The sequence below is a fragment of the Oncorhynchus keta genome, chromosome 20, assembly GCF_023373465.1.
Source record: "Oncorhynchus keta strain PuntledgeMale-10-30-2019 chromosome 20, Oket_V2, whole genome shotgun sequence".
Classification (NCBI taxonomy): Eukaryota; Metazoa; Chordata; class Actinopteri; order Salmoniformes; family Salmonidae; genus Oncorhynchus; species Oncorhynchus keta.
In genome coordinates this window covers 11,045,011-11,070,979 of record NC_068440.1, presented here as the reverse complement: position 1 = coordinate 11,070,979, position 25,969 = coordinate 11,045,011, and the positions used below count along the sequence as shown (strand labels likewise).

The 25,969-nt window shown below is 42.6% G+C and overlaps 2 protein-coding genes across 4 annotated transcripts; one reads left to right on the top strand and one right to left on the bottom strand.

Moving 5' to 3' along the window:
- Positions 1 to 1,181: 1,181 nt before the first annotated feature.
- Positions 1,182 to 18,002, bottom strand: LOC118399377 (CREB-regulated transcription coactivator 2-like). Of its 2 annotated transcripts, none has more exons than XM_035795417.2 (14): positions 17,736 to 18,002; positions 13,706 to 13,807; positions 11,822 to 11,935; positions 6,633 to 6,694; positions 6,484 to 6,546; positions 6,298 to 6,401; positions 6,075 to 6,148; positions 5,864 to 5,913; positions 5,555 to 5,766; positions 5,006 to 5,457; positions 3,892 to 4,893; positions 2,787 to 2,873; positions 2,493 to 2,649; positions 1,182 to 2,037 (listed from the first exon to the last, which is right to left on the bottom strand). In XM_035795417.2, exons 1-14 carry the CDS (start codon positions 17,907 to 17,909, stop codon positions 1,856 to 1,858), a joined length of 2,835 nt encoding a protein of 944 aa, XP_035651310.1. In that variant the 5' UTR covers positions 17,910 to 18,002; the 3' UTR covers positions 1,182 to 1,855. The 2 variants fall into 2 exon arrangements, with proteins under 2 accessions (XP_035651310.1, XP_035651312.1); XM_035795419.2 differs by having other exon boundaries at positions 3,892 to 4,860.
- A 1,129-nt stretch (positions 18,003 to 19,131) lies between these two features.
- Positions 19,132 to 24,162, top strand: LOC118399376 (protein JTB-like). Of its 2 annotated transcripts, none has more exons than XM_035795416.2 (6): positions 19,132 to 19,290; positions 20,330 to 20,517; positions 20,606 to 20,646; positions 20,985 to 21,070; positions 21,565 to 21,641; positions 21,964 to 24,162. In XM_035795416.2, exons 2-6 carry the CDS (start codon positions 20,420 to 20,422, stop codon positions 22,118 to 22,120), a joined length of 459 nt encoding a protein of 152 aa, XP_035651309.1. In that variant the 5' UTR covers positions 19,132 to 19,290; positions 20,330 to 20,419; the 3' UTR covers positions 22,121 to 24,162. The 2 variants fall into 2 exon arrangements, with proteins under 2 accessions (XP_035651309.1, XP_035651308.1); XM_035795415.2 differs by having other exon boundaries at positions 21,562 to 21,641.
- The last annotated feature ends 1,807 nt before the right edge of the window (positions 24,163 to 25,969 follow it).

The window sequence follows — 25,969 nt, the reverse complement described above, 5'->3', positions numbered from 1 at the left end:
AATCAACCAATAAGTCTTTGACAGAAACTCGTTTCTAACCACTGGCATAATTTGGGAATGGGCTGAATCATCCTGTGGACGAGAGCCAATTTATGAGTGTGTTTATTTGTGCTTGTGAATGCCAAAGGCTCCCATCTCAACTCTAACATTCCATGTGAGCATTTTTATAGGGCAAATTGTGAAAAGGCTTCTTACTGTAGTTGTACTTTATTATAATTATTATAAACTCATGATTAAGTACACACTTTCAGTTCTGTGTAAAACAGTATATTATCATTGTTGCTCAACAAACAGTACACAATGACATGTTACACTGAAGCTGTCTGTTTGGCACTGCCGAGATAGGATATACTGACCTGACATGGGTCCTACACTGTCTAATGATCGACTCGCGCACATATAAATATCTGACGACATTAGAAGAGTCAGAAGGGAGCAGGGTTTTTTTTTTTCTCAAACACTGATCTGAGGTCAGTTTTTTTATTGTAATGGTTTAATAATTGGTGAAGATAAGCTAATCCTGGATCTGCACCTGAAGGAGACCCACACCTGGAGCAGTGAGAGGAAAATAAATCTCAGGGAAGAACCTTATAGAAACAAGGTTTGTTGCTTTCTTTCCCAACCCCCTGGATGTTAGTTATTCTTTGGGGAAATGGGAAGCATAGTTTGGGTCCATGTGCTCTTCAAAGTAAACTGAAATGTGATCATTCTAAAATATGTTTTAGGCTTGTTTTAAATTCTTGATTAATGTTTATTTGAGCTTCAATGTGTCAGCTAAATTAAGTTAGAAATCGGTATGGGATTAGAAAATGTTTTGTATGATCTTGTAATTAATGTTACTTTGACACCCAGTGTTGATTGTTGCCACACAAAAGAAAATGGTCAAACTTCTCCTTTGGAATGAATTTAAAACATGCTTCATAATCAGGTTGTAATCACAGAGTAAATTACCTTGTGGAGTTTTTACCTGTGTTTTTCAATTAGGCAACAATATGTTACCTTAATTTCAGAGCTAAACGCAAAATGTAATGCAAAAACACCAGTACCTGAAATATTATTATGCAATCTAATACACAGGTCATTTTTATTTTGAGGAGACTTTACCTTTAAATTAACTGAATGGTAATGTATTGTCTCAATCCATACAATTGTCTTTTTTTTTAAAGAAATGGATAGGCAAGTTATTTACTGCTCATTTATTTTCTTTGTTAAACAATGTCTGGTACAGAAATGTCAACATGTTTTAAAAAAGCAACAAGGACCTCTAACTGGTTTCTTGGCCACATTTTATATACACAATATTGTTTTAGATTATATATATATATATATATTTTTTTTTTCCATCTCTACAAGAGATGGGGAAAAGGCAGACTGTTAGAATGTACATTTACATTACATTACATTTAAGTCATTTAGCAGACGCTCTTATCCAGAGCGACTTACATGTACATAATTGTATTCCAAAATATATATTTTCTTTACAAACTACACATCTGTTTTCATTATTCAACTACATTAACACTAAGACGAAGATGATGCCAGCTCTTGGCTGCATTTTTCCATTGCAGGCAAGCATTAAATTACAACTAAGAAAAAGTGCAGTCAGCTAACCAGTCATGTGAGGCAGTCAATGTCCAGTGACATGCTTTTCAAATCCCATGACATGGGACCTGTCCAATCACATGAGGATGCTGTAAGAAATACCATGTCCAATCAAATTATGTCCAGCAGTGAGAGATCCTGAAACGCATAGTTGGCTGTACTTTATCTACAACTGACATTGCTGCCATCAGAGGATACCAAGAACGCCATCTTAGTTGAAAATAGTGTTCCTGGATGCATCCAATTCCCCAGGTCACCTAAGTAGGTTAGAGCAGTGTCCTTTCACAGAGTCCTCGACCATGTCTCCATCTGCCAGCTTGTTAAGCTCCTCCAGGTCTAGGGGATCGATCTGAAGGGGGTTATCCAGGGCAAAGGGGTCTGCATCAAATCCCAGCATGGGCAAAACTCCAGAGAAATCCTCAAAAGCTGTTTTCTCTATTAAATGGGAAACAAAGATAAAGTGGATAAGAGAGAAAGATTATGACCGGGATTAAATCCCAAATGCGGGTTACAGGCATTATGGCTTTTAAAGGTAATGCTCCCGTACGTGGAGTTCCCATTCACGGTAAATGCTGCACATGTCAGCTCAATCGGAAATTGCCTTTAAAAGCCGCAATGCCTGTAACCCGAAATCTGATTTAATCCCGCCCAAAGTTTTAAAATAGACAAGATAAGCTTTATAAAAGGTTTAAATCACAGTGGCAATTAAAAAAAAAAAAGTTTATGATTCAATTGCCAGGTCCAACATTTCAGGAAATGGACTTGTAACTGTCTGGATGAAACAATACCCTGTGTAAATTGAAAATAAGGTAACACTTCCCCCAAATGTTAACTATTTAACTGCAGCAAGCGATTAAAAAGTATAAGAGGGGGGAAGGAGTGGGTCCTACCTGTCGTAAGGATGTTATGACAGTCCACACTGCTTTGGTTCTGGCAGTGGACGGACATCTGAGGTACTTGGATCCCACAGTAAACCCCTCCATCTTTCCCAACCACAGATTGAGGCCCAGAATCTCCCCAGAGAGGCTCCTTACTGAGTTGTCCCAGCTGGGCAGAGTTGTGGACAACCAACAAAGATTAGAGACCGTTAGATGAAAAGTATGGACACTGAATGAATTGACAGGTAAAATAGAGTTGTCCTTTCAATACTGTTAGATTATTTACAGTTTTAGGTCTTAGGTTACCTGCTGGGAAAGCGCCTGAGTCTGGCTGGGTGTGAGGTGTAGGCCCATGTAGGACTCATTCTGGAAATGATCCAGTATGGAAGAGGCCTAAGAAAGCAGAAAGGGGGCGAGTGAACCATTAATAGGGCTGCACATTGAAATTGCAATATTGACATGTGCAATACCCATATCGCAAGAGATCGATATCGCATGCAATACATCCGTTTTGATAGTTGACTTGTTTTTTCTATCTTGCGGCTGCTTCCCTCACACAACAAGCCCGCACCCGGTCACTCTAGCAGCACAGTTCCCCAGTTAGATTCACTATACAGATTTGAGCCAGTTTGCTACAGTAGGAGAATAATCCTGCATCAACAGGACATTTGAATTATGATGTGGATTATAATTAATGGACATGTTTGTAGGGGTTGATACATTTATGGTAAGGGAAAATCAAGTCTGAAATTTCAAAGTGGAAATTACAAACTTCAAATGCCTTTTTAAACCTAAAATACAATACAAGTTTTACAGGTACGTTCTCCTGCAACAGGGTTAAATGGGTAGGTCAAATGCATTCAACTGATTGTTCCAAACAAGAACGATGCTGTTTTCCACTTTTCTTCTACATTCTATTCCAACAGTTCACCAAAGTGTTTTGATCTATATCGCACATCAAACTGCAGAATTTGATTAAAAAAATTGCAATTCCATTTTTTGCCCATATTGTGTGGCCCTACATTACCATCCCTTACTGATAGACCAAACATCAAATAGCCTCTTACTGATCCTAAACATAGCCTAAACTGACCATAAACATAGCCTAAACTGACCCTAAACATAGCCTAAACTGACCCTAAACATAGCCTAAACTGACCATAAACATAGCCTAAACTGACCATAAACATAGCCTAAACTGACCATAAACATAGCCTAAACTGACCATAAACATAGCCTAAACTGACCATAAACATAGCCTAAACTGACCCTAAACATAGCCTAAACTGACCCTAAACATAGCCTACATCACAGACAAAACAAAAAGGCTGATAAAAGTGCAAAATGTACACGGACACAAAGTCAAAATAAACCAACTCAAACTAGTGAAAACAGATGGGGTTATTCTCACATTGTAGAGGTCCGGATTGTTGTCCATGAAGGAGTTAATCTGTGAGGAGAGTTTGGTCGACTGAATCTGGTCCTTCTGACCTTGCACCTTTTGGTGTGCCCAGCTCCTTCCCTGGACTTGGGTCTGATGCTTACGAGTCATCTGCATCGTTGGTACTTTTTGTGGGTTTGACATGTTCTGCCCACTCAAGTTGAGGCTCTGAGATGGCGGGTATGCACACTGGAGATGCCACTGATGTTGCTGCTGTGGCTGCTGCTGGTTGCCATTTGGCCGCTGCTGCTGTTGGTATGGTTGAAACTGCTGGAGCTGCTGTTGCTGCTGAGGCACCTCATCTTGTCGAAATGCTTGGTGTTGCTGAGGTTGTCTTTGGCATGCTTGTTGTTGATACTGTTGCTGATGTGGGTTCTGCTGGTGTGGGTGTTGCGGGTACAGCTGGTATTGTTGCCTTTGCTTCTCTTGCTGTTGCTGTGGGAGGTTTTGGTACACTTGTTTCTGTTGTTGCTGGTGCTCTTGTTGTCGTTGATGCTGTTCCTTTTGTAATTGATGTAAGTGTTGTTGCTGTAAGTTCTCACACTGGTTTGACCCATTTTGACGTTGCTGTTTTGTGTCCAGGTCCTGACCTTCTGTCTGGACATGCTGGATCTGGCATTGATATACTTGATTTGGGTGTTGGTACTGTTGTTGATGGTGATATTCCACTCGTTGGAGATTGTGTGTCTGTGGGAGCTGTTGCTGTGGGTGTTGTTGAGGATGTTGTTGTTGCTGCTGCTGCTGATGTACACCTCGTTGTTGTAGATCCCTGGATTTCTCGTGGGGTGGTGGCGTTTTCTGCGGTTCCTGCCTGGGTTGCTGCTGCCCCTCTGTCAGAGAATGCTGCCGCTGTGGCAGGCCTCTATGCATGGGCTGCTGAGCTGCTGGAGTACCCTCGTGTTGAGGTTGGCAGTGACGATACCCTGGTGGCCTTGATTCCTGTGGTAATTGGTTGGTGTTCAGGAGAACTCCCTTGGAATTTAAATAAGAGCAATACATCAAACTGTCTTAATATGGAATTATATGAAATAATCGTATTAACGAAAACAATGATGTCACTTAAATTCCAGTTTTCTGGAGATACCTGAGTTATAGAAGATAACTTTGGAGACCCAACCGGTGAAAACTGTTTAGATTGGAGCCAGCGAGACTCTCCACCAGTGGGAACGACCAGTGGGCTGAGGGGAGTCCGCCTCCTTGACGGCGGCACCTGCGTCTGGCTCGTTGGACGTGGGGAGCAGGATAGCGAAGAGGAGGAGCAAGAGCGGGATCCACCAATCCCACTGCTGTAGCTACAGTGGCTAGTTGTGGATTGCAGGGATAGGCCGCTTAGGGAAGAACTGCTGAGGAAGGACTGGAGGGATTGGTTGCTAGGGGATGACTGCAGGGAAGTGTTGCTGAGTGAGAAGTTCAAGGAGGTGGAGCTCAGAGAGCTGGAAAGGGAGTGGCTGCTGAGAGAGGATTGGATATTGGGGATGCTGTGGGAGGACTGGAGCAATGGGTTACTGTATGAGCCTTGGAGAGACAACGACAAACCTGAGAATACAGAATAAATGGACACCATCATCACCATGTGAACATACCTCAACTGGCACCGACATACAGTAAGAACTTAGCACACAGACAAACACACCTGGCAAGGGAAATTCATGGTCCCTGGCTCCAAGGTGAGAGGGAGTTCCAGGTAGGTGGCCAGTGCTGCAGGCTGTGGGTTTGTCTGGGTCCACACCTACTGGCTGTGGGGAGGGGAGGTGCAGGCTGGAGAGGTCGGGCAAGGAGCCACTCACATTGAGTGCGGACGGGACGTTGAGAGCACTGAACTGCTGATCTGGCGAGGACAGGATGCTGGGGAAAACCACAAGAGGGAAAGATGGGAGGTTCAGCTAGGGCCCAGGGGTTGACTTTCCTTTTGACCATATTCATTTGGAAAAGCGGAACTTACTTTACACCAGGGAATTTACGTGATTTGATTCCAGTGGGAAGTGCAGGACACTAGGATGAGAAACAATTAGCAAGGAAACATCAGCTACATCAATGGGGAAAATAGTCACGCATCTGCTAGACTCAATAGAGAAATATCGCACCCGTTCGTTCGCATAGGAAATATGAAGCATTGTGGATGGTTACATTGGCAGGAAAAAGGAGAATAATACCTTCTTGGTATTTCTTAATGGTTTTCCCTCTTCTAGGACATTCTCCTCAATCGGAGGCACTGGATATGGAAAGACTGAGTTGACAAAGAGGAAACCATCAAATTGGATTAACGCATGGCATAGAAAATAAAGGCATTCGCTATAATTAACTAAGGACGAACGCAAGAACACCGAACACAATGCTATGACTATTTCAATACGACCGGAGGCATTGTGGACTTACCACCACGTCTGTTCCGTGAGGTTAAAGCCTGCTGGTTGGGGCTCAAATGGTCCCCTGTGTGGGTGTTCCTCACACTGGTGTGCAGGGCCGAGTCTGAGTTAGTTCTGGGGAGGAGAGCACACATCTCAGAGGGGAAAGCAAGAGCGTAGAAGAACAGCAGAGAAACACCATGGATACATTGCTCACCTATTAAGTGCTGTGATGGGAAGGTGCATCTGTTGGCTTTTGTCCACTGTGCTTGACCAGTTCCTTTTCGTGTGACAGAATCAGAGTCAAAATATGTATTAAGATATTTATTACGAAGTGAACTAAATATATCAGTTTGGATCCGTTACCTTCTCCAGCTGGGCTCGGGTGGTGGAGACAGATGAACTGAGCGGTAGGGAGAGTTGTCAGTCTGTGACGGAGTGTTAAGGCTACACACAGTGTCCTTAGAAAAACCTAGGCATAGACCTACTGTTGGCAAACAATGGTACGAAAATTTGCTGTCTAGAACCGAAAAGGGTTATTTCGACTGTCCCCATAGGAGAACCCTTTGAATAATAGTTCATCTCAGCCTATGCCTCCCTCCAGTCCCTCGACTTCTTGGCACTGACGGAAACATGGATCACCACAGACAACACTGCTACTCCTACTGCTCTCTCTTCGTCCGCCCACGTGTTCTCGCACACCCCGAGAGCTTCTGGTCAGCGGGGTGGTGGCACCGGGATCCTCATCTCTCCCAAGTGGTCATTCTCTCTTTCTCCCCTCACCCATCTGTCTATCGCCTCCTTTGAATTCCATGCTGTCACAGTTACCAGCCCTTTCAAGCTTAACATCCTTATCATTTATCGCCCTCCAGGTTCCCTCGGAGAGTTCATCAATGAGCTTGATACCTTGATAAGCTCCTTTCCTGAGGACGGCTCACCTCTCACAGTGCTGGGCGACTTTAACCTCCCCACGTCTACCTTTGACTCATTCCTCTCTGCCTCCTTCTTTCCACTCCTCTCCTCTTTGACCTCACCCTCTCACCTTCCCCCTACTCACAAGGCAGGCAATACGCTGACCTCATCTTTACTAGATGCTGTTCTTCCACTAACCTTATTGCAACTCCCCTCCAAGTCTCCGACCACTACCTTGTATCCTTTTCCCTCTCGCTCTCATCTAACACCTCCCACACGGCCCCTACTCGGATGGTATCGCGCCGTCCCAACCTTCACTCTCTCTCCCCCGCTACTCTCTCCTCTTCCATCCTATCATCTCTTCCCTCTGCTCAAACCTTCTCCAACCTATCTCCTGATTCTGCCTCCTCAACCCTCCTCTCCTCCCTTTCTGCATCCTTTGACTCTCTATGTCCCCTATCCTCCAGGCCGGCGCGGTCCTCCCCTCCCGCCCCGTGGCTCGACGACTCATTGCGAGCTCACAGAACAGGGCTCCGGGCAGCTGAGCGGAAATGGAGGAAAACTCGCCTCCCTGCGGACCTGGCATCCTTTCACTCCCTCCTCTCTACATTTTCCTCCTCTGTCTCTGCTGCTAAAGCCATTTTCTACCACTCTAAATTCCAAGCATCTGCCTCTAACCCTAGGAAGCTCTTTGCCACCTTCTCCTCACTCCTGAATCCTCCTCTGCAGATGACTTCGTCAACCATTTTGAAAAGAAGGTCGACGACATCCGATCCTCGTTTGCTAAGTCAAACAGCACCGCTGGTTCTGCTCACACTGCCCTACCCTGTGCTCTGACCTCTTTCTCCCCTCTCTCTCCAGATGAAATCTTGCGTCTTGTGACGGCCGGCCGCCCAACAACCTGCCCGCTTGACCCTATCCCCTCCTCTCTTCTCCAGACCATTTCCGGAGACCTTCTCCCCTACCTCACCTCGCTCATCAACTCATCCCTGACCGCTGGCTACGTTCCTTCCGTCCTCAAGAGAGCGAGAGTTGCACCCCTTCTGAAAAAACCTACACTCAATCCCTCCGATGTCAACAACTACAGACCAGTATCCCTTCTTTCTTTTCTCTCCAAAACTCTTGAACGTGCCGTCCTTGGCCAGCTCTCCCGCTATCTCTCTCTGAATGACCTTCTTGATCCAAATCAGTCAGGTTTCAAGACTAGTCATTCAACTGAGACTGCTCTTCTCTGTATCACGGAGGCGCTCCGCACTGCTAAAGCTAACTCTCTCTCCTCTGCTCTCATCCTTCTAGACCTATCGGCTGCCTTCGATACTGTGAACCATCAGATCCTCCTCTCCACGCTCTCCGAGTTGGGCATCTCCGGCGCGGCCCACGCTTGGATTGCGTCCTACCTGACAGGTCGCTCCTACCAGGTGGCGTGGCGAGAATCTGTCTCCTCACCACGCGCTCTCACCACTGGTGTCCCCCAGGGCTCTGTTCTAGGCCCTCTCCTATTCTCGCTATACACCAAGTCACTTGGCTCTGTCATAACCTCACATGGTCTCTCCTATCATTGCTATGCAGACGACACACAATTAATCTTCTCCTTTCCCCCTTCTGATGACCAGGTGGCGAATCGCATCTCTGCATGTCTGGCAGACATATCAGTGTGGATGACGGATCACCACCTCAAGCTGAACCTCGGCAAGACGGAGCTGCTCTTCCTCCCGGGGAAGGACTGCCCGTTCCATGATCTCGCCATCACGGTTGACAACTCCATTGTGTCCTCCTCCCAGAGCGCTAAGAACCTTGGCGTGATCCTGGACAACACCCTGTCGTTCTCAACTAACATCAAGGCGGTGGCCCGTTCCTGTAGATTCATGCTCTACAACATCCGCAGAGTACGACCCTGCCTCACACAGGAAGCGGCGCAGGTCCTAATCCAGGCACTTGTCATCTTCCGTCTGGACTACTGCAACTCGCTGTTGGCTGGGCTCCCTGCCTGTGCCATTAAACCCCTACAACTCATCCAGAACGCCGCAGCCCGTCTGGTGTTCAACCTTCCCAAGTTCTCTCACGTCACCCCGCTCCTCCGCTCTCTCCACTGGCTTCCAGTTGAAGCTCGCATCTGCTACAAGACCATGGTGCTTGCCTACGGAGCTGTGAGGGGAACAGCACCTCAGTACCTCCAGGCTCTGATCAGGCCCTACACCCAAACAAGGGCACTGCGTTCATCCACCTCTGGCCTGCTCGCCTCCCTACCACTGAGGAAGTACAGTTCCCGCTCAGCCCAGTCAAAAATGTTCGCTGCTCTGGCCCCCCAATGGTGGAACAAACTCCCTCACGACGCCAGGACAGCGGAGTCAATCACCACCTTCCGGAGACACCTGAAACCCCACCTCTTTAAGGAATACCTAGGATAGGATAAGTAATCCTTCTCACCCCCCCCTTTAAGATTTAGATGCACTATTGTAAAGTGACTATTCTACTGGATGTCATAAGGTGAATGCACCAATTTGTAAGTCGCTCTGGATAAGAGCGTCTGCTAAATGACTTAAATGTAAATGTAATAACCCTTTTTGGTTCCAGATGGAACCATTTCCACAGAGAGTTCTACATGGAACCCAACAATGGTTCTACCTACAACCCAAAAGGGTTCTACCTGGAACCAAAATGGGGACAGCCGAAGAACAGTCGTGTGGCATTTGACCCCAGCCCGCTTTTACACACAATAGATGTTTGATCATCTTGCAATAGGCAGGAAGTAGGCTACTGTGGATTTAAGGCAATAGTTCACCCCTTTATTGCAATATATTTATTGCAATATATAACTATTGCTTTACATCCACTTTTATGGTCGTCCTCCAGTGCTTGACTTGGGCAGGAGCTCACCGGAACTGAGTACTGGCACCACCATTTTACTACTGTTTGAGCTCCTGTTCCTCTTCTAGAATATTAGCTCAAATGTATTGTGGAGCTCCTGCACCTAAATGTAAACAGTGCTGGCACCCAAAATGAGCACAGGCCCCTATTTTAGTCCAAGTCTAGCACTGTCGTCCTCCATGCACTTCAGATATCTGGAGTGCATGGAGGACGAGCATCATTTCTGTGTGCTTACTTTACTAGAGTAGCAAATGGCTAACGTTAGCATTGACCATTAGAAAACCTAGCCCTAATAGCTTCTGTTTGTGCTTTAGCCAACTATGAATCACAGCCAGTCCTATGTTAGTGTTCACCAATCTTTTCTTAGTCAAGATCACTTTCTAAGTCAAAATGCAAGCCGAGATCTACCGCTCAGATTTAAATAAAATAAAAAATGTAAAAAATAAATAAAAACATGACTTAAAAAACACAAACCTATACAACATTAACCCATTGAAAACAGTTATGTATCAATGAGGTTTGTGTAGTAGGCTATAGGCCCAATACCTTATCACTGCATATTGGTGACGCTTGAATTTCCCTGACAATGTTGTTCTTCTCAGACCCTTTTGAAGTTATATTTCAAATAAATGGTATATAAGGTATATGATCACACTGGTAATATATCACTTAATGTATTACTTGTGAAAAACATTTTTTTACTGGACTGAAGGCCTGCATCTGATGCTCAGTCTGAGGGGAGGTATTGGTATTTGGTATTTTATTAGGATCCCCATTAGCTGTTGCAAAAGCAGCAGCTACTCTTCCTGGGGTCCACACAAAACATGAAACATAATACAGAATGACACAATACAGAACATCATTAGACAAGAACAGCTCAAGGACAGAACTACATACATTTTTAAAAAGGCACACGTAGCCTACATATCGATGCATACACACAAACTATCTAGGTCAAATAGGGGACTTCCTGTCCCTTCTCTCTCCCTCCGCTGAGAAAAGGGACACAGTCCTCCAGCTGATGGCGAAACTTAAGTCGAACTGCATTACTTCTGCCTTGTGCACCAATTCATGTTGTTAGTCCTATGACCAGAGAAAGTGAAATATTCCTCGATATTAAAAAAGACACAAGCCGCAAATAATAACGCAATTTTATCGAAACAAACATTTTATGGCTTATTAAGCTTTTGAACAAAGTGTTTACAGTGCTGAATAACAACTTAAACATGAATTTACTCATGAAAACAGCAGCTCTTTGCTATATTCATTGAGTCTCTCTCTAGTCATGGTTTTAAAAGCTTTGAAATTTCACATGATCAACTTCGCTGTGCGTTTGAGGCTTCTTTTTACAGTCTATGGCGCGAGGAAACTTTTGGGACACAGTGATCTGAGCTATCTGATTGGCCTATAGGTGCACTTGATTTGCTATCTACAATGCAGGCTGGGCCTGCCGGGTAGGCGGAGTTCTACCTTCCATAGATATGAAATGGTTCAAAATGGGAACACCTTGCCTTCCCGGCGCTAGGGCTGCTGAATCAAGTGCACCTACCGTCAACAGCACGAAACAAATACGAAAATAGGAACGCAAGGCTTTATCGTTGTTTTTTAAATTAAATGTTTGGTGATTGACTAGGACTGGCTGGACTGGTTGGTGACCACTGTCCTATGGGATCAACTAAGCAATACAGACATTGTTACACTAGCAGTGACCTCACTTCACTTTGTCACTTTAAGTGACCCGTCACTGCCTGCCCTTGACTGAGCATAAAGGATACATGTCTCCTGTTTGGCCTGACTGGGAAACTGAGCCGCCCCTCTCCTTGTGTCCGCTCTGCCATTGGGTGAAGTCTTATGGGGCAGCCATTGTCTGGACTACAGGGGAGCTGAACCTAACAGTCAGACAGATCAAGGGTTCATTTGACTTTCAGTAGCCTACAGTTGAAGTCGGAAGTTTACATACACTTAGGTTAGAGTCATTAAAACTCATTTTTCAACCACTCCACAAATTTCGTGTTAACAAACTATATTTTTGGCAAGTCGGTTAGGACATCTACTTTGTGCATGACACAAGTAATTTGTCCAACAATTGTTTATGCAGACAGATTATTTCACTTATAATTCACTGTATCACAATTCCAGTGGGTCAGAAGTTTATATACATAAAGTTGACTGTGCCTTTAAACAGCAAGGAAAATTCCAGAAAATTATGTCATGAATTTAAAAGCTTCTGATAGGCTAATTGACATAATTTGAGTCAATTGGAGGTGTACCTGTGGATGTATTTCAAGGCCTACCTTCAAACTCAATGCCTCTCTGATTGACAACATGGGAAAATCAAAAGAAATCAGCCAAGACCTCAGAAAAAAAATTGTAGACCTCCACAAGTCTGGTTCATCCTTGGGAGCAATTTCCAAACACCTGAAGGAACCACGTTCATCTGTACAAACAATAGTACGCAAGTATAAATACCATGGGACCACACAGCCATCATACCACTCAGGAGGGAGACACGTTCTGTCTCCTAGAGATGAACGTACTTTGGTGCGAAAAGTGCAAATCAATCCCAGAACAACAGCAAAGGACCTTGTGAAGATGCTGGAGGAAACAAGTGCAAAAGTATCTATATCCACAGTAAAACGAGTCCTATATCGACATAACCTGAAAGGCCACTCAGCAAGGAAGAAGCCACTGCTCCAAAACCGCCATAAAAAAGCCAGACTACGGTTTGCAACTGCACATGGGGACAAAGATGGTACTTTTTGGAGAAATGTCCTCTGGTCTGATGAAATAAAAATAGAACTGTTTGGCCATAATGACCATTGCTATGTTTGGAGGAAAAAGGGGGAGGCTTGCAAGCAGAAGAACACCATCCCAACCGTGAAGTACGGGAGTGGCAGCATCATGTTGTGGGGGTGCTTTGCTGCAGGAGGGACTGGTGCACTTCACAAAATAGATATCATCATGAGAAAGGAAAATTCTGTGGATATATTGATGCAACATCTCAAGACAACTGTCAGGAAGTTAAAGCTTGGTCGCAAATGGGTCTTCCAAATTGACAATGACCCCAAGCATGCTTCCAAAGTTGTGGCAAAATGGCTTAAGGACAACAAAGTCAAGGTAATGGAGTGGCCATCACAAAGCCCTGACCTCCATCCTATAGAAAATTTGTGGGCAGAACTGAAAAAGCGTGTGCGAGGTTTGAGGCCTACAAACCTGACTCAGTTACACCCAACTTATTGTGGGAAGCTTGTGGAAGGCTACCCAAAAAGTTTGACCCAAGTTAAACAATTTAAGGTTAATGCTGTTAAATACTAATTGGGTGTATGTAAACTTCTGACCCACTGGGAATGTGATGAAAGAAATAAAATATTAAATAAATCATTCTCTCTACTATTATTCTGACATTTCACAGTCTTAAAATAAAGTGGTGATCCTAACTGACCTAAGAAAGATAATTTTTACTAGGATTAAATGTCAGGAATTGTGAAAACTGAGTTTAAATGTATTCGGCTAAGGTGTATGTAAACCTCCCGACTTCAACTGTACATCATATAACCATTGCTATAGCCTACATGTACGTTAATAGGCTAATAAATAGACAAATGGTTGTAAATAGTAAGTCATGTAGTTAAAAGTCATATGTTAGTAATAACTCTCACCTGTACATCTGAGGTGCTTCTCCCAATCTGGTTGACATTGGGAAGGGAGCCTCCGTAATAGGTGCCAAAGCTTCTGGCCTGCCGCGCTCTCTGGACCTGAATCTGAGACCCGGAAAGAGTTGGCCGATAAAGGAGGAGTGAATAAAGACAACAACTAGTTTCATTTGGTTAATTACCAGAAAAAGCTAATGGCATTTACAGTCAATGTTATAATAGTCTCACTTGAATAATGGAATTACTGGTAATTGTAAAACTGAGACAAAGTATATTCCGTATATAGTGACACTATAAGAGTGAGTCAAGGTTACTGTTGGCTCAGTCTCGGAAAGAATACCCCCTGACTGCCAACCCTTGGCATGAACATGGAAATCAGATACTGCAGGAGAAATACCCTGGCATACTTCAAAAGCCAACATGTAATAAACCAGCGGCAGGGTAGCCTAGTGGTTAGAGTGTTGGACTAGTAACCGAAAGGATGCAAGTTCAAATCGCTGAGCTGACAAGGTACAAATCTGTCATTCTACCCCTGAACAGGCAGTTAACCCACTGTTCCTAGGCCGTCATTGAAAATAAGAATTTGTTCTTAACTGACTTGCCTAGTAAAATAAAGGTTAAAAAAATCAAATAAGTGTAGCTGACTACTGTCTTCTATTTTAAGGATAGTGTTGCATGGTGGTTAGGTAACATGTCGAATTAGGGTATTAATGATATGTAAAGTGTAGGCTATGCAAGAGGTCAAAGATCTACATTAAAACAAGTGCCATGAAGTCTCGGCTCCTCCATTTCAAGCCAGAGCAGTGGGCTGCAACTCATTGCACCTGACACCCAGCCTGGTCTCATTGACTAAACGTAACATAGTAAATGTAAATCCAGGACACTCAAATTCGTATGATATGTTTTTTCCATTTGGTATGGTTACATAAGACAGATGGTTACTTAAGGAAAAAACAAAACTAGGGTGGAACCCGAATATCTAGCAACCCAAGGCTTACGTGTTTTAATCTCATCACGGACAACTTTAGCATTTGAGCTAATTAGCAACTTTTCAGCTACTTACTTATTTTTATCCAAAAACCTTCCTTATCCCAGGATACTTTAACTGGTGACTATCCAAAATAATAAAGAAAAAGGAGCATTCAGTTGCTGTGTAAATCTGATACATTTTTTGATGGGACAAACAAACAATAGGCTTACGTTTTTTGCATGAATCGCTTATGCTTTTGGCATGGTTCACCTTCATCGGCCACTCTGATGAAGGCAATTCATGCCAAAACGTAGGCCTATTGTTTGTTTGTCCCGTCAATAAATCGATCCGGTTTATGCAGCAACAGAGTGCTCTTTATTCTCCCATAGGGTAAGGGATGTTTTTTGCATTTTCAAGTCCTTCAGTCAAGCACCTGATCCCCCCTTTTTCGTTTAAGCTGTGCTGAAGCGCATTTGGGTATACCTTTTTACCATTGTTCTTTTTAGCTACTTTGCAACTACTTAGCATGTTAGCTAACCCCTCCCCTGACGCTAACCTTAACCCTTTTGGCTAACACTAAGCTTAACCCTTTTTTCATTTCTGTATATATCAATGATGTTGCTCTTGCTGCGGGCGATTCCCTGATCCACCTCTACGCAGACGACACCATTCTATATACTTCCGGCCCGTCCTTGGACACTGTGCTATCTAACCTCCAAACGAGCTTCAATGCCATACAACACTCCTTCCGTGGCCTCCAACTGCTCTTAAACGCTAGTAAAACCAAATTCATGCTTTTCAACCGTTCGCTGCCTGCACCCGCACGCCTGACCAGCATCCCCACCCTGGATGGTTCCAACCTTGAATATGTGGACATCTATAAGTACCTAGGTGTCTGGCTAGACTGTAAACTCTCCTTCCAGACTCATATCAAACATCTCCAATCGAAAATCAAATCAAGAGTCGGCTTTCTATTCCGCAACAAAACCTCCTTCACTCACGCCGCCAAACTTACCCTAGTAAAACTGACTATCCTACCGATCCTCGACTTCGGCGATGTCATCTACAAAATTGCTTCTAACACTCTACTCAGCAAACTGGATGCAGTTTATCACAGTGCCATCCGTTTTGTCACTAAAGCACCTTATACCCACCACTGCGACTTGTACGCTCTAGTCGGCTGGCCCTCGCTACATATTCGTCGCCAGACCCACTGGCTCCAGGTCATCTACAAGTCCATGCTAGGTAAAGCTCTGCCTTATCTCAGTTCACTGGTCACGATGGCAACACCCATCCGTAGCACGCGCTCCAGCAGGTGTATCTCACTGATCATCCCTAAAGCCAACACCTCATTTGGCCGCCTTTCGTTCCAGTTCTCTGCTGCCTGTGACTGGAACGAATTGCAAAAATCGCTGAAGTTGGAGACTTTTATCTCCCTCACCAACTTCAAACATCTGCTATCTGAGCAGCTAACCGATCGCTGCAGCTGTACATAGTCTATCGGCAAATAGCCCACCCATTTTTACCTACCTCATCCCCATACTGTTTTTATTTATTTACTTTTCTGCTCTTTTGCACACCAATATCTCTACCTGTACATGACCATCTGATCATTTATCACTCCAGTGTTAATCTGCAAAATTGTAATTACTCGCCTGCCTCATGCCTTTTGCACACAATGTATATAGACTCCCCTTTTTTTTCCTACTGTGTTATTGACTTGTTAATTGTTTACTCCATGTGTAACTCTGTATTGTCTGCTCACACTGCTATTCTTTATCTTGGCCAGGTCGCAGTTGCAAATGAGAACTTGTTCTCAACTAGCCTATCTGGTTAAATAAAGGTGAAATATTTTTTTTAATTGTTTTTTACCTAACCTTAACCCCTAGCCTAGCTAATGTTAGCCAGCTAGCTAACGTTTGCCACCTAGCCTGAATTCGTAACATATCATACGTTTCCCAAATTCGTAACATATTGTAGGTTTTGCAAATTCATAACATATTGTACGTTTTGCAAATTCGTAACATATCATACCAATTGTAATTTGTATCATGTCATACGAAATAGGTGATGGACATCCAGAAATTAATAACGTAACATATCATACTAAATGGAGTGTCCCAGATTTACATACAGAATAATACAAAATGCTCTGAGACCAGGTTGCGACACCAGAGGCTTATTCAATAGGATTCTGCATTGTGTTCACAACATTGAAGATTGAGGTGCAATGTAGCCCAGCTATAACATGGACAGTGCGCTCTATAACGCAGAATAGGGGAACGCAAACTTGCGCACTTTACACATACGTTTACCATGTTTCAAACATATATTTATTACACCCCCAGGAAAAAGCTGGAGTCAAATTCACAGAAGGCAATTAGATTCCAAAACGATAACATAAAGTATCATATTATCCACTACTTAATACACTCACTGAACTCTGAGGTTGTAGCACTCCAACTGTGTACTGGGACAATGACACACACTCCCATAGAAATAGAATAGTAATTATATTTAATATTGACACAATAACAAATCAGCACACTCCTAGCCTAATAGACACCCCCATGAATAGCGACGTGAGGACATAGCCCATAACTCTTAACATATTTACATTGTTCAAATCTACTATGCAGGCTACCCCAAGATTGCAATGTGTAAGTATTGCCTTGGAGGTTGTGGGAAGCCTGCAATCCATGCAGCTCTATGGCAAATCAACAGGTGTTATACGCATGAAATAAATGTGGTATAAGTATATATAAAGCATATATTATGTTTAAAGATTACAGTTAGAGTGTTTTGAAGTTAAATTATATCGACACTTTGGATTAAACTGAGATTTGTCAACCAGGGTATAGACTATTTGCGGTGATAGTCTCTATATTGCAAAATCGAGCGCGCTGCTTAATATGGCCTGGGATTTATTGCGTCTCTGAAAAGTAAAAACAAAGTCCCCTGACTGTCTGGTGGTCAACATCACTGACGTTTGATTTTTTTTCACGGCTTTGCGGTTACTCTAAGTTTTATCAACACAAAGCGCGTAGGCCTGTACTCTTGACTCACCCTGGTGGAAGTGATGTCCATCATAACCTCCTGGAAGGCTGCGGTGTCCTCAGCTTGCCGCTGGGTGAGGAGTGCTATCTTCTCGCTAAACTTTCGCGGATTGCAGGACCCAGAACTAGAGCCTGGCCCCTGGCCTACCCCGCAGCCCCCGTTGCCTGTACCTGCCATAAACATAATGGATCACAATTAGTGTACAATTAACTTGACACAAGCCCCCAGAGAACAAGTTGCAAGCCGAGAAGGACGACTTTATTCACGTCATTTCGAAGCGCTTTGTGGGATATGTTGTTCTTTAATAGAAGCGGGAGGCGTGTAAACTACAAAATTAAACTACAAGACCCATGCTTAGTCTTTTCATCACAGACAAAAACAACTTTGTGGATATGGGATATGTGGTTTTGAGTGTTGTGTCCCATGACATTGTGACGACGTTGTAATTATATTGTTGTTACAAAATGCCTGTTTATAGTTTCTTACAGGTTAACTATGGCTAATTTATTATAGATTTATATAACAACCTCACCATAGAACAATTTTCCTTTTTTTTTATCACTTAGTCCTCTCTTTTGTGAGTTTATTTCCAAATCATTGGCCACAACCAACCTGGTATAATTGTATTATAGAATCTAGTATATACCATTGTTTCTACCATTATAGTTATATATTATATCTACCATTATAGTATCTACCATTGTTTATGAATAGACACAGCCATGGTCTAGCAGTATATAACATTATTGGAGACACAGTGGACCTGTATCTCCAATAATCTGCTGTACCTGCTTATGTATTACCCTTACAAAAAAAAGATGGCAGTTTTGAAACTTCAGTTAAAAGTGCAGTATCTGCTGTCAACTGTGGTATTTTGGATGCAGTAATTTCAGAATAACTGCAGTTGAACAGCAGTTATGGTGCACTGTAACTGCAGACACACTGCAAAATTAATGCAGTAAAAAAGCGGTTCTTTTGGAAGCAGTATTTGAAGCATACTGCAGTTACACTGCACTCTCAATACAGTTATACTACAGTGTACTGCAGTTATACTGCACCCCGACAGCAATATATTTTTTTCATAAGGGCAGGTATTTGGGACGTGCATTGGCTACGGTCAACTGGAAATGAAGTAGGCCTACATTTGATCTTACATGATCAAATATCAAGTTAGATACTACAGAGCAATATTATACATAAGGCCAATGTGTGCCCAGAGGATACCTTTGAATGAAAGTGTAATAGAGTGGAGTTGGTCATCATCTGGGCAGACCGGGCCCCTAGTCATTTCAGTTATCCAACATCATTTGTCATATAAATTGTTTTCCAGTTCTTTCACTAGCAGCAGACCTAGACACAGTTAATTAAAGGCCTGCTTTCAAGAAGAGTGCTAGGGGGCGCTGTCGGTACTGGGAACGGGTGCAACGCATTTGATGACGTGCGTATTCATCAGCGTTTACAACATGACTCAAAATGGCTGTGCTCTTCTCCACTGGACGGCTCCTCCGGAACTGAAAGAAAAAGCAACCTAATCACACCAACAATTTGTTCGACATCTGTTAAGGTTTGTTTTGCAACGAATAATATCGTAATCTAAGGGTACATTTTTATGTTAAATTCTTTCCGTATGTGTATGAGAAGGGCTTTTGGTGAGTTATGCTGGCTAACTATCTTCTCACTATATAACGTTGTTACTAGCTAACGTAGAGTAAGTAGTTAACCTAGCCAGACTATTTGGAACAAAACAGCCAGCTGCTAATCATCTGGTTTGGTATGTCATGTAGCTAACTTGGTTAGTTAGTGCCTAAACGAATTATTACCTTCACGTTGTCAAAAAAAGAACCCAGCTTACTATTGACGTTACCTAGCTAACATGTAGCTAGCTAGCTTCGTGATGCATACATTGGTCAGGCGTGGTTTTTACGTTAAATGCTTTCAGCATTTGTATAAGGGCTTTTGGTAAGTGTGCTAGTATGCCATCTTCTCACTATATAACTGATAATAGTTAACTAACTTAGCTAGCGTTGTAACTGTTTCCAGCTGTTAGCCAGCTAACGTTGGTTGGCCACAACTGCACTCCCTAAAAGCGACCCGCGTTATCTGCTTTGCTCACAACGTTAAGGGGCTACCTAATATCGCTATTGGAAAGATGAGATCAAGGTTGAAGTCCAGTTGACTGTTGAAATATTTACTGCATTGTCTCATTCACTGGTGAGTTCAGAGATAAATTGCTGGATAAACCACACCTGGCTAATGTATTCATCATGAAGTCGGTTACAGCTGTTTAGCAGCAGACCTTCCCCACAGAAGTAACTTTAGGTGTCCACAGTCGACCTACGCTGTTACTGTTGGGGGGGTCGTTTTAAATGACTGGAAGACGGAGGTCTGAGGTCCAGCTCTAGACACAGTTGAACTTGAACCAGCATGCTTCAATTGGACATGTAATGAGATTAACAGTGGCAACTAGATAAGCTTCTTTGACCTTTAAACAGTGTCTTAGTGGTTGCTAATTATAAAAGGGATAAAGAGGTGTTTAGTTGTTGAACATGAGCATCGCCCTTGCCCATTGTTTGTCTCTTAGTGGTCATTTGATTGTGTGACAGGTATCAGCCATTTTGGACCATAGAGGATAATTCCACTATGACAAGCTTCCAGCCTTGGTTGTAATTGTGGCACACATCTCACACACCTGCATGGGGAGGATGGAGAGCGATTGCAGAATCCCCATGTTGTGCTTGAGGCCCAGAGTCCTGGCTTTGCATGCACTCTTCTGGGGTTTGGTGTCTCTCAGGTGAGTGTACTGGTGTTGTACTTCTTGCTGATAAGTTCTGAAGAAATGCAGAGCATAAAGCATTAACTGTCATTACTGTTTCTTTCAGAGTGTTTGGTGCAGCTCTGCTGAGTGAGGAGAAGACCACAGGTACTATACTTTTATCTGTATTTAAGAATGAGTTGGAGAACTTGAGTACAGGATTGATGTGGTGCTGCAAACACAAATGAGAGTGCTCATACATTTTTAGTATAGCAAGTTAGCAACATGTTTCACGGAGAAGCAAATGTTTGTGCGTGGGGCTGATATGTGCATCTACTAATTGCAACATATATCAATGTTCCAGTAGAAGCTCCAGTTTGCTTGACTCCTGTCAGGATAAGAAAATGTGTGCCTCTGTTCGTGTCATTAAGCACAATTTCTGTCAAAACTATTCTCAGCCCTTTTCAGATACTGATTCGAGGCTTTTTGTTTTGCCTGTCTTCTAGTGGCCAGGCCGGTAACCACCCCCTGTTGGCAGATGGAGGAGTTTGTGGTTGCGGTGGAATGCTCCCAGTGTAACGCTTTCCAGTCGGTGAGATCTCTCTCTTTGTCCATCTCCCTCCCCACACTTCTGCCGACTTTTCCTTTCATCCTCCAATAGTTCTCTGCTTAATGGTTTATTGTTGGGTGATGTGAATGTATGCCATGAATGTAGTCATGGTTTATGCCACCTCACAGTCCAAATGGTTGCTTATGACAGTGGATTTCAAGCTGCAACAAGGCCTTTTAACTGTTAGCTATAGAGAAACTTAGATACTCATATCTGATTTTAAAGTGGACGGGTTTTGAGATAGCTCAGTGAAAGAGAAGACTGGTATTGTTATCTGGTTTAGGATGCTTCCCAGCCAAAATAGAACCCTCTCCCCAACTTTTCTGTTGGACTTGTAAATTCGGTGTAAACCCATTAAATTGCCTTGCACCTTCCACCAACACATTACTGTAATTAAAACACTGTTTTGTGTTTGATGCATCATTTGTCAGTTGGTAGACTAGGCACCCTTAACCATCCTGTCCTCACTCTAGAAGTCATGGGCAGCATGTACTCAGACGGGATACGTGGAGAGGATCAACTGCACCAAGTCTAATAAAGACGAGTACAAGAGGTGAGTCCCTACAGCTGCTATTGACATTTCTTTGTGATCGTTGCTGTGATGCCAAGCGATCTCTTGATTTGACAGGTTGGATCCAGATCTTGTGTGAATTGGATGTAATTAACCTGCGTAAACAGTTGACTAATAATAAAAAGTACGCTCTAGAGCACTTTTTCATCATAGATTACAGAAGACAAACTCAAATGTTTAGAGTACTACACAGACTGATTTAAGTTTGAATGAAGATCTATTTATGATTTTTACATATCAGAAATACTATTCAGTCAAGCTAATATTTCCATAATAAAGACTCTTGTTTCCCTCCTGCACATAGCTGCCGCTCTACCCTGATGGAGGAACACCTTTTCTGGAAGTTTGAGGGAGCCATGTTGGGCCTTACCATACTGTCCGCCCTCGTAGTGGTCGCTAGGCAACGTTCGCTGGACCGGCTTGCCTCCGAGAAAGTCCGCAGGCAGATTGAGTCCATCTAGCACAGTACACCAGAGTGAAGAGACTAATAGACCTCAACATAGTTGCTCAGCTCATTTCAAACTCTTAAGAATGAACAGAGCCACTGAATTTCAACAGCATGGAGGTCTGGAGAACGGTATATCCGACAATGGGCCAGGCTTACTGGAAAACGGTTTCTAAATTTTGTTATTGAAGAAATGAAAATGAAATCAAGATTGAGAATGAAACTCCAGCCCTAATTATAACCTGCCAAAGGACAAATGATGAACAGTGTCTGGCGTTTTGTCAATGGAATTATTATCCCTAAAGGGAATGGCTCTTCTGACAAAGTCTGTGAAATTGATGAACGTTGGGAACTGGCTGCATTCTAAGTAGAGGACAATTGATGGATTTGTTCAAGCCACATACATGGTTCTTTAATTACGTTTGAATTTATTTATTTTTAGCCTGTATACAGAATTGTCTGACAAATGCCAAACAAGTTTCTGGCACATGTTTCTGTTCTCTGAGAGAACCAAGAATATAATATAGTGTCAAATGCCCTGTCTCACTTGGAAACATGGACTAATAACTAGGTCTGTGACTCGAATGGATCAAAAATCAGTCTTATGTGGGCATAAATAAGAGTTTGTTCTTAACTAACTTGCCTAGTTAAATAAAGGTTACATTAAAAAAAAGAGGCTGGGTTTGCATAGTGTTACCGTGTACTGGAGTAAGAGTGTCATGCTGCAATGCTGTTTTCACCTTCGTGGGTTTCATATTTCCAAGTTTCAGTATTGGTGTTCTACTGAACGTCTACAATCACTATGTTGTGAAATCTTGTGTGTTTGGAGATTCCATTGCAGACATGGTTCTAAATGCAAACACTAACATTTGACTACTAGTGTTTTTGATAGGCTATAGAGTTTCCAATATACACGACACACATTCATTTTAAAAACTGTTGGATTTCCACTGATTGTGAATCTCTTTTTTTAACGTTGGTTGGTCTCTGAGCTTAGTGATTGCCAAGATTTCCCAGATTTGTTCAAAGTAATGATTATCATATTTACATTTCAACTGTGAATAATGTATTTTTAGGAAAGGTGTAAGATGTTTTCAAACCTCAGCAGCTGACAGATTACAAAATAAATGGGGGGGAAATCTGGAAAAATCTGGGTTTTTGTTGTAATTAAGTCCACTTTTCAGGGATATAATCGACAACACAAGTAGAATATGAAAAAGATGCTTCCCGGAGTCAACTTGGCCTACAGTATTCGTATCAATACACTTTGATGTACCAGGAAAGCATTCATTGTATTTTTCACTTGAAAATGTGCAGTTTTGTTATCAATACAGTTGGAGGGAGACAAAACAGCACAACTGACATGGGCAATCTAGATTGAGCTCCACAGACTCTTTTGATGCTCTTGTACAGCAGAAAATGTGGCCATGTTGAGCTCCATCTTTGACAGAACTTGCTCATGTTGGAATTGCACTAAAAGAGAAAAGTAAATGACAAAGTTGATTTTGTTTGTGAGCGATTGAAATAACCAAACAAGGGCACTGAAGTTGGTGTAGGTTTCCGAGTAACCACTAGATGTTGCTCTAGTACCACAGAATCAAACTGAAGGCAACTAGAGAAACTTGGAGCCCTACTCAAAGCTTGTAGGCCTAACTGGTATATCCCAGGAACCTGGTTAAAGGTTTTGATTGGGCCCTTGGTTTATAAAATACAAAAATTAGGAAAGGAGACAGGGTTAGGCTACTGAAAACAAGTTGTCCAACTGCATATTTAATTATTTTTTTTTTTAAACAGCTCAACAAAAAAGCAGCTCTGTGAAGCAGATAAGATAGGCCTAAGCCTGTGGTTAGTTACAGACCATAATGTACAATAATTGTGATTCGCTTTCTGCGTAACGTTAAACGTTGACATACTCCAGGAATTTCTCAAAACCAAGGAAGACCATTCCCTCTGAAGCTGTCCCCTATCTTGGAACTAGAATAGAAGAGTGAAAATGACAGCTATATTGGGGCCGAGACCATAATAAAAATCATCATACTCTTACCATTAAACAATTATACTAGACAATTGATTCGTAGCATTAAGTTATTCTCTTAGCCTTATCAAATGACTATGCTGTTTGAATCATAGCCAGGATCCCTAACCTAATTTACCAGTTTATGCTCGTGTGAGTCACGTGTTTTCAACGACAGGACGTCTGGTAATCTTGCCTCTACTCCAACAGACAGAAAGTGCACAACACAGCAGAAACGATACACTGATGAATTTCACGGTAACTTCCACAGTGGTCAGGCAGTTGCGCTGCTGATCTGTACATGCCACGCGATTCACAACGCGCGAGAACTCCAAGGTGCTGAGCGGATTCCTGGTCAAATGGTGAGTCATTTGACGCCGTTGTCCCCAAACAATATTTGTCTCGACGTCGATTACTGACACGATTACTGTCCTCGATGCACAGTAATCTTCCTGTTTCTTATGGCTCAAATCCCGTTAACGGGATCGATTTGACAACATCTGGTGAAATGGCAGAGCACCAAAATTTAATTATAAATATTAAACTTTCATGAAATCACACATGCAATACACCAAATTAAAGCTACACTTGTTAATCCAGCCAATGTGTCAGATTTCAAAAAGGCTTTACGTCGAAAGCAAACCATGTGATTATCTGAGGATAGCACCCCACCAAACAAACACAGACAATCATAATTCAATCCACCAGGCTCAACACGAAACTCAGAAATAAAGATATAATTCATGCTTTACCTTTGACGAGCTTCTTCTGGTGGCACTCCAATATGTCCCATAAACATCACAAATGGTCCTTTTGTTCGATAATTCTGTCGTTCTATATCCAAAATGTCAATTTATTTGTCGCGTGTGATCCAGAAAAATACTGGTTCTAACTCACGCAACATGACCACAAAATATCTCATAAATTACCCGTAATCTTTGTCCAAACATTTCAAACAACTTTAGGTATTTTTTAATGTAAATAATCAAATTTAAGATGGGATAAACTGTGTTCCAAAACTGGAGGAAAGCACATTTTTTATTTTACCTTTATTTAACGAGGCAAGTCAGGCTACCCTGAGGCTACCCTGAGCTGTGCCTGGTTTTCTCCAGACATATAGATTTGCATTCAGGCCAAAGAGTTACATTTTTGTATCATTAGACCCCAGAATCTTTTGGCCTCATGCTCTGAGCCTTTCACATCTTTTTGCAAACTCCAGAAGTGCTGTCATGTGCCTTTTTCTCAAGTGTGGCTTCTATCTGGTCACTCTCCCATGAAGCCCTGATTGGTGAAGTGCTGTAGACACTGATGTCCTTCTGGCAGGTTCTGCAGTCTCAGCCAAGGAACTCTGTTCTTTGGGTTCTTTGTCACCTCCCTGACCAAGGTCCTTCTTTCCCGGTTGCTATGTTTGGTCAGACGGCCAGCTCTAGGCAGAGTCTGGGTACTTTAATATTTTTTCAATTTCCCAATGTGGAGACAACTGTGTGCTTGGAAACTTTCAACAATCTACAAATAGTTTTTACACCATTCCCCAGATACTGTATATGCCTCATCACAATTATATCTTGGCGCTCTAAAGATAGTAAATTAGACTTCATGGTATAGTCTCTGCTCTGACATGCAATGTTAGCTTTAGGACCATATATATACACATGTGTGTTCATTTCTAAATGTCCAAACAATTGAATTGGTCACAGATGGACTCCAATCAAGTTGTAGTGGCATCTCAAGGATGATAAATGGAAACAGGATGCACCTGGGCTCAATTTGGAGTGTCATACTAGTGTAAATGAGATATATCTGTATTTAATTTTCAATACATTTGCAAAAATGTCAAACATGTTTTCATTT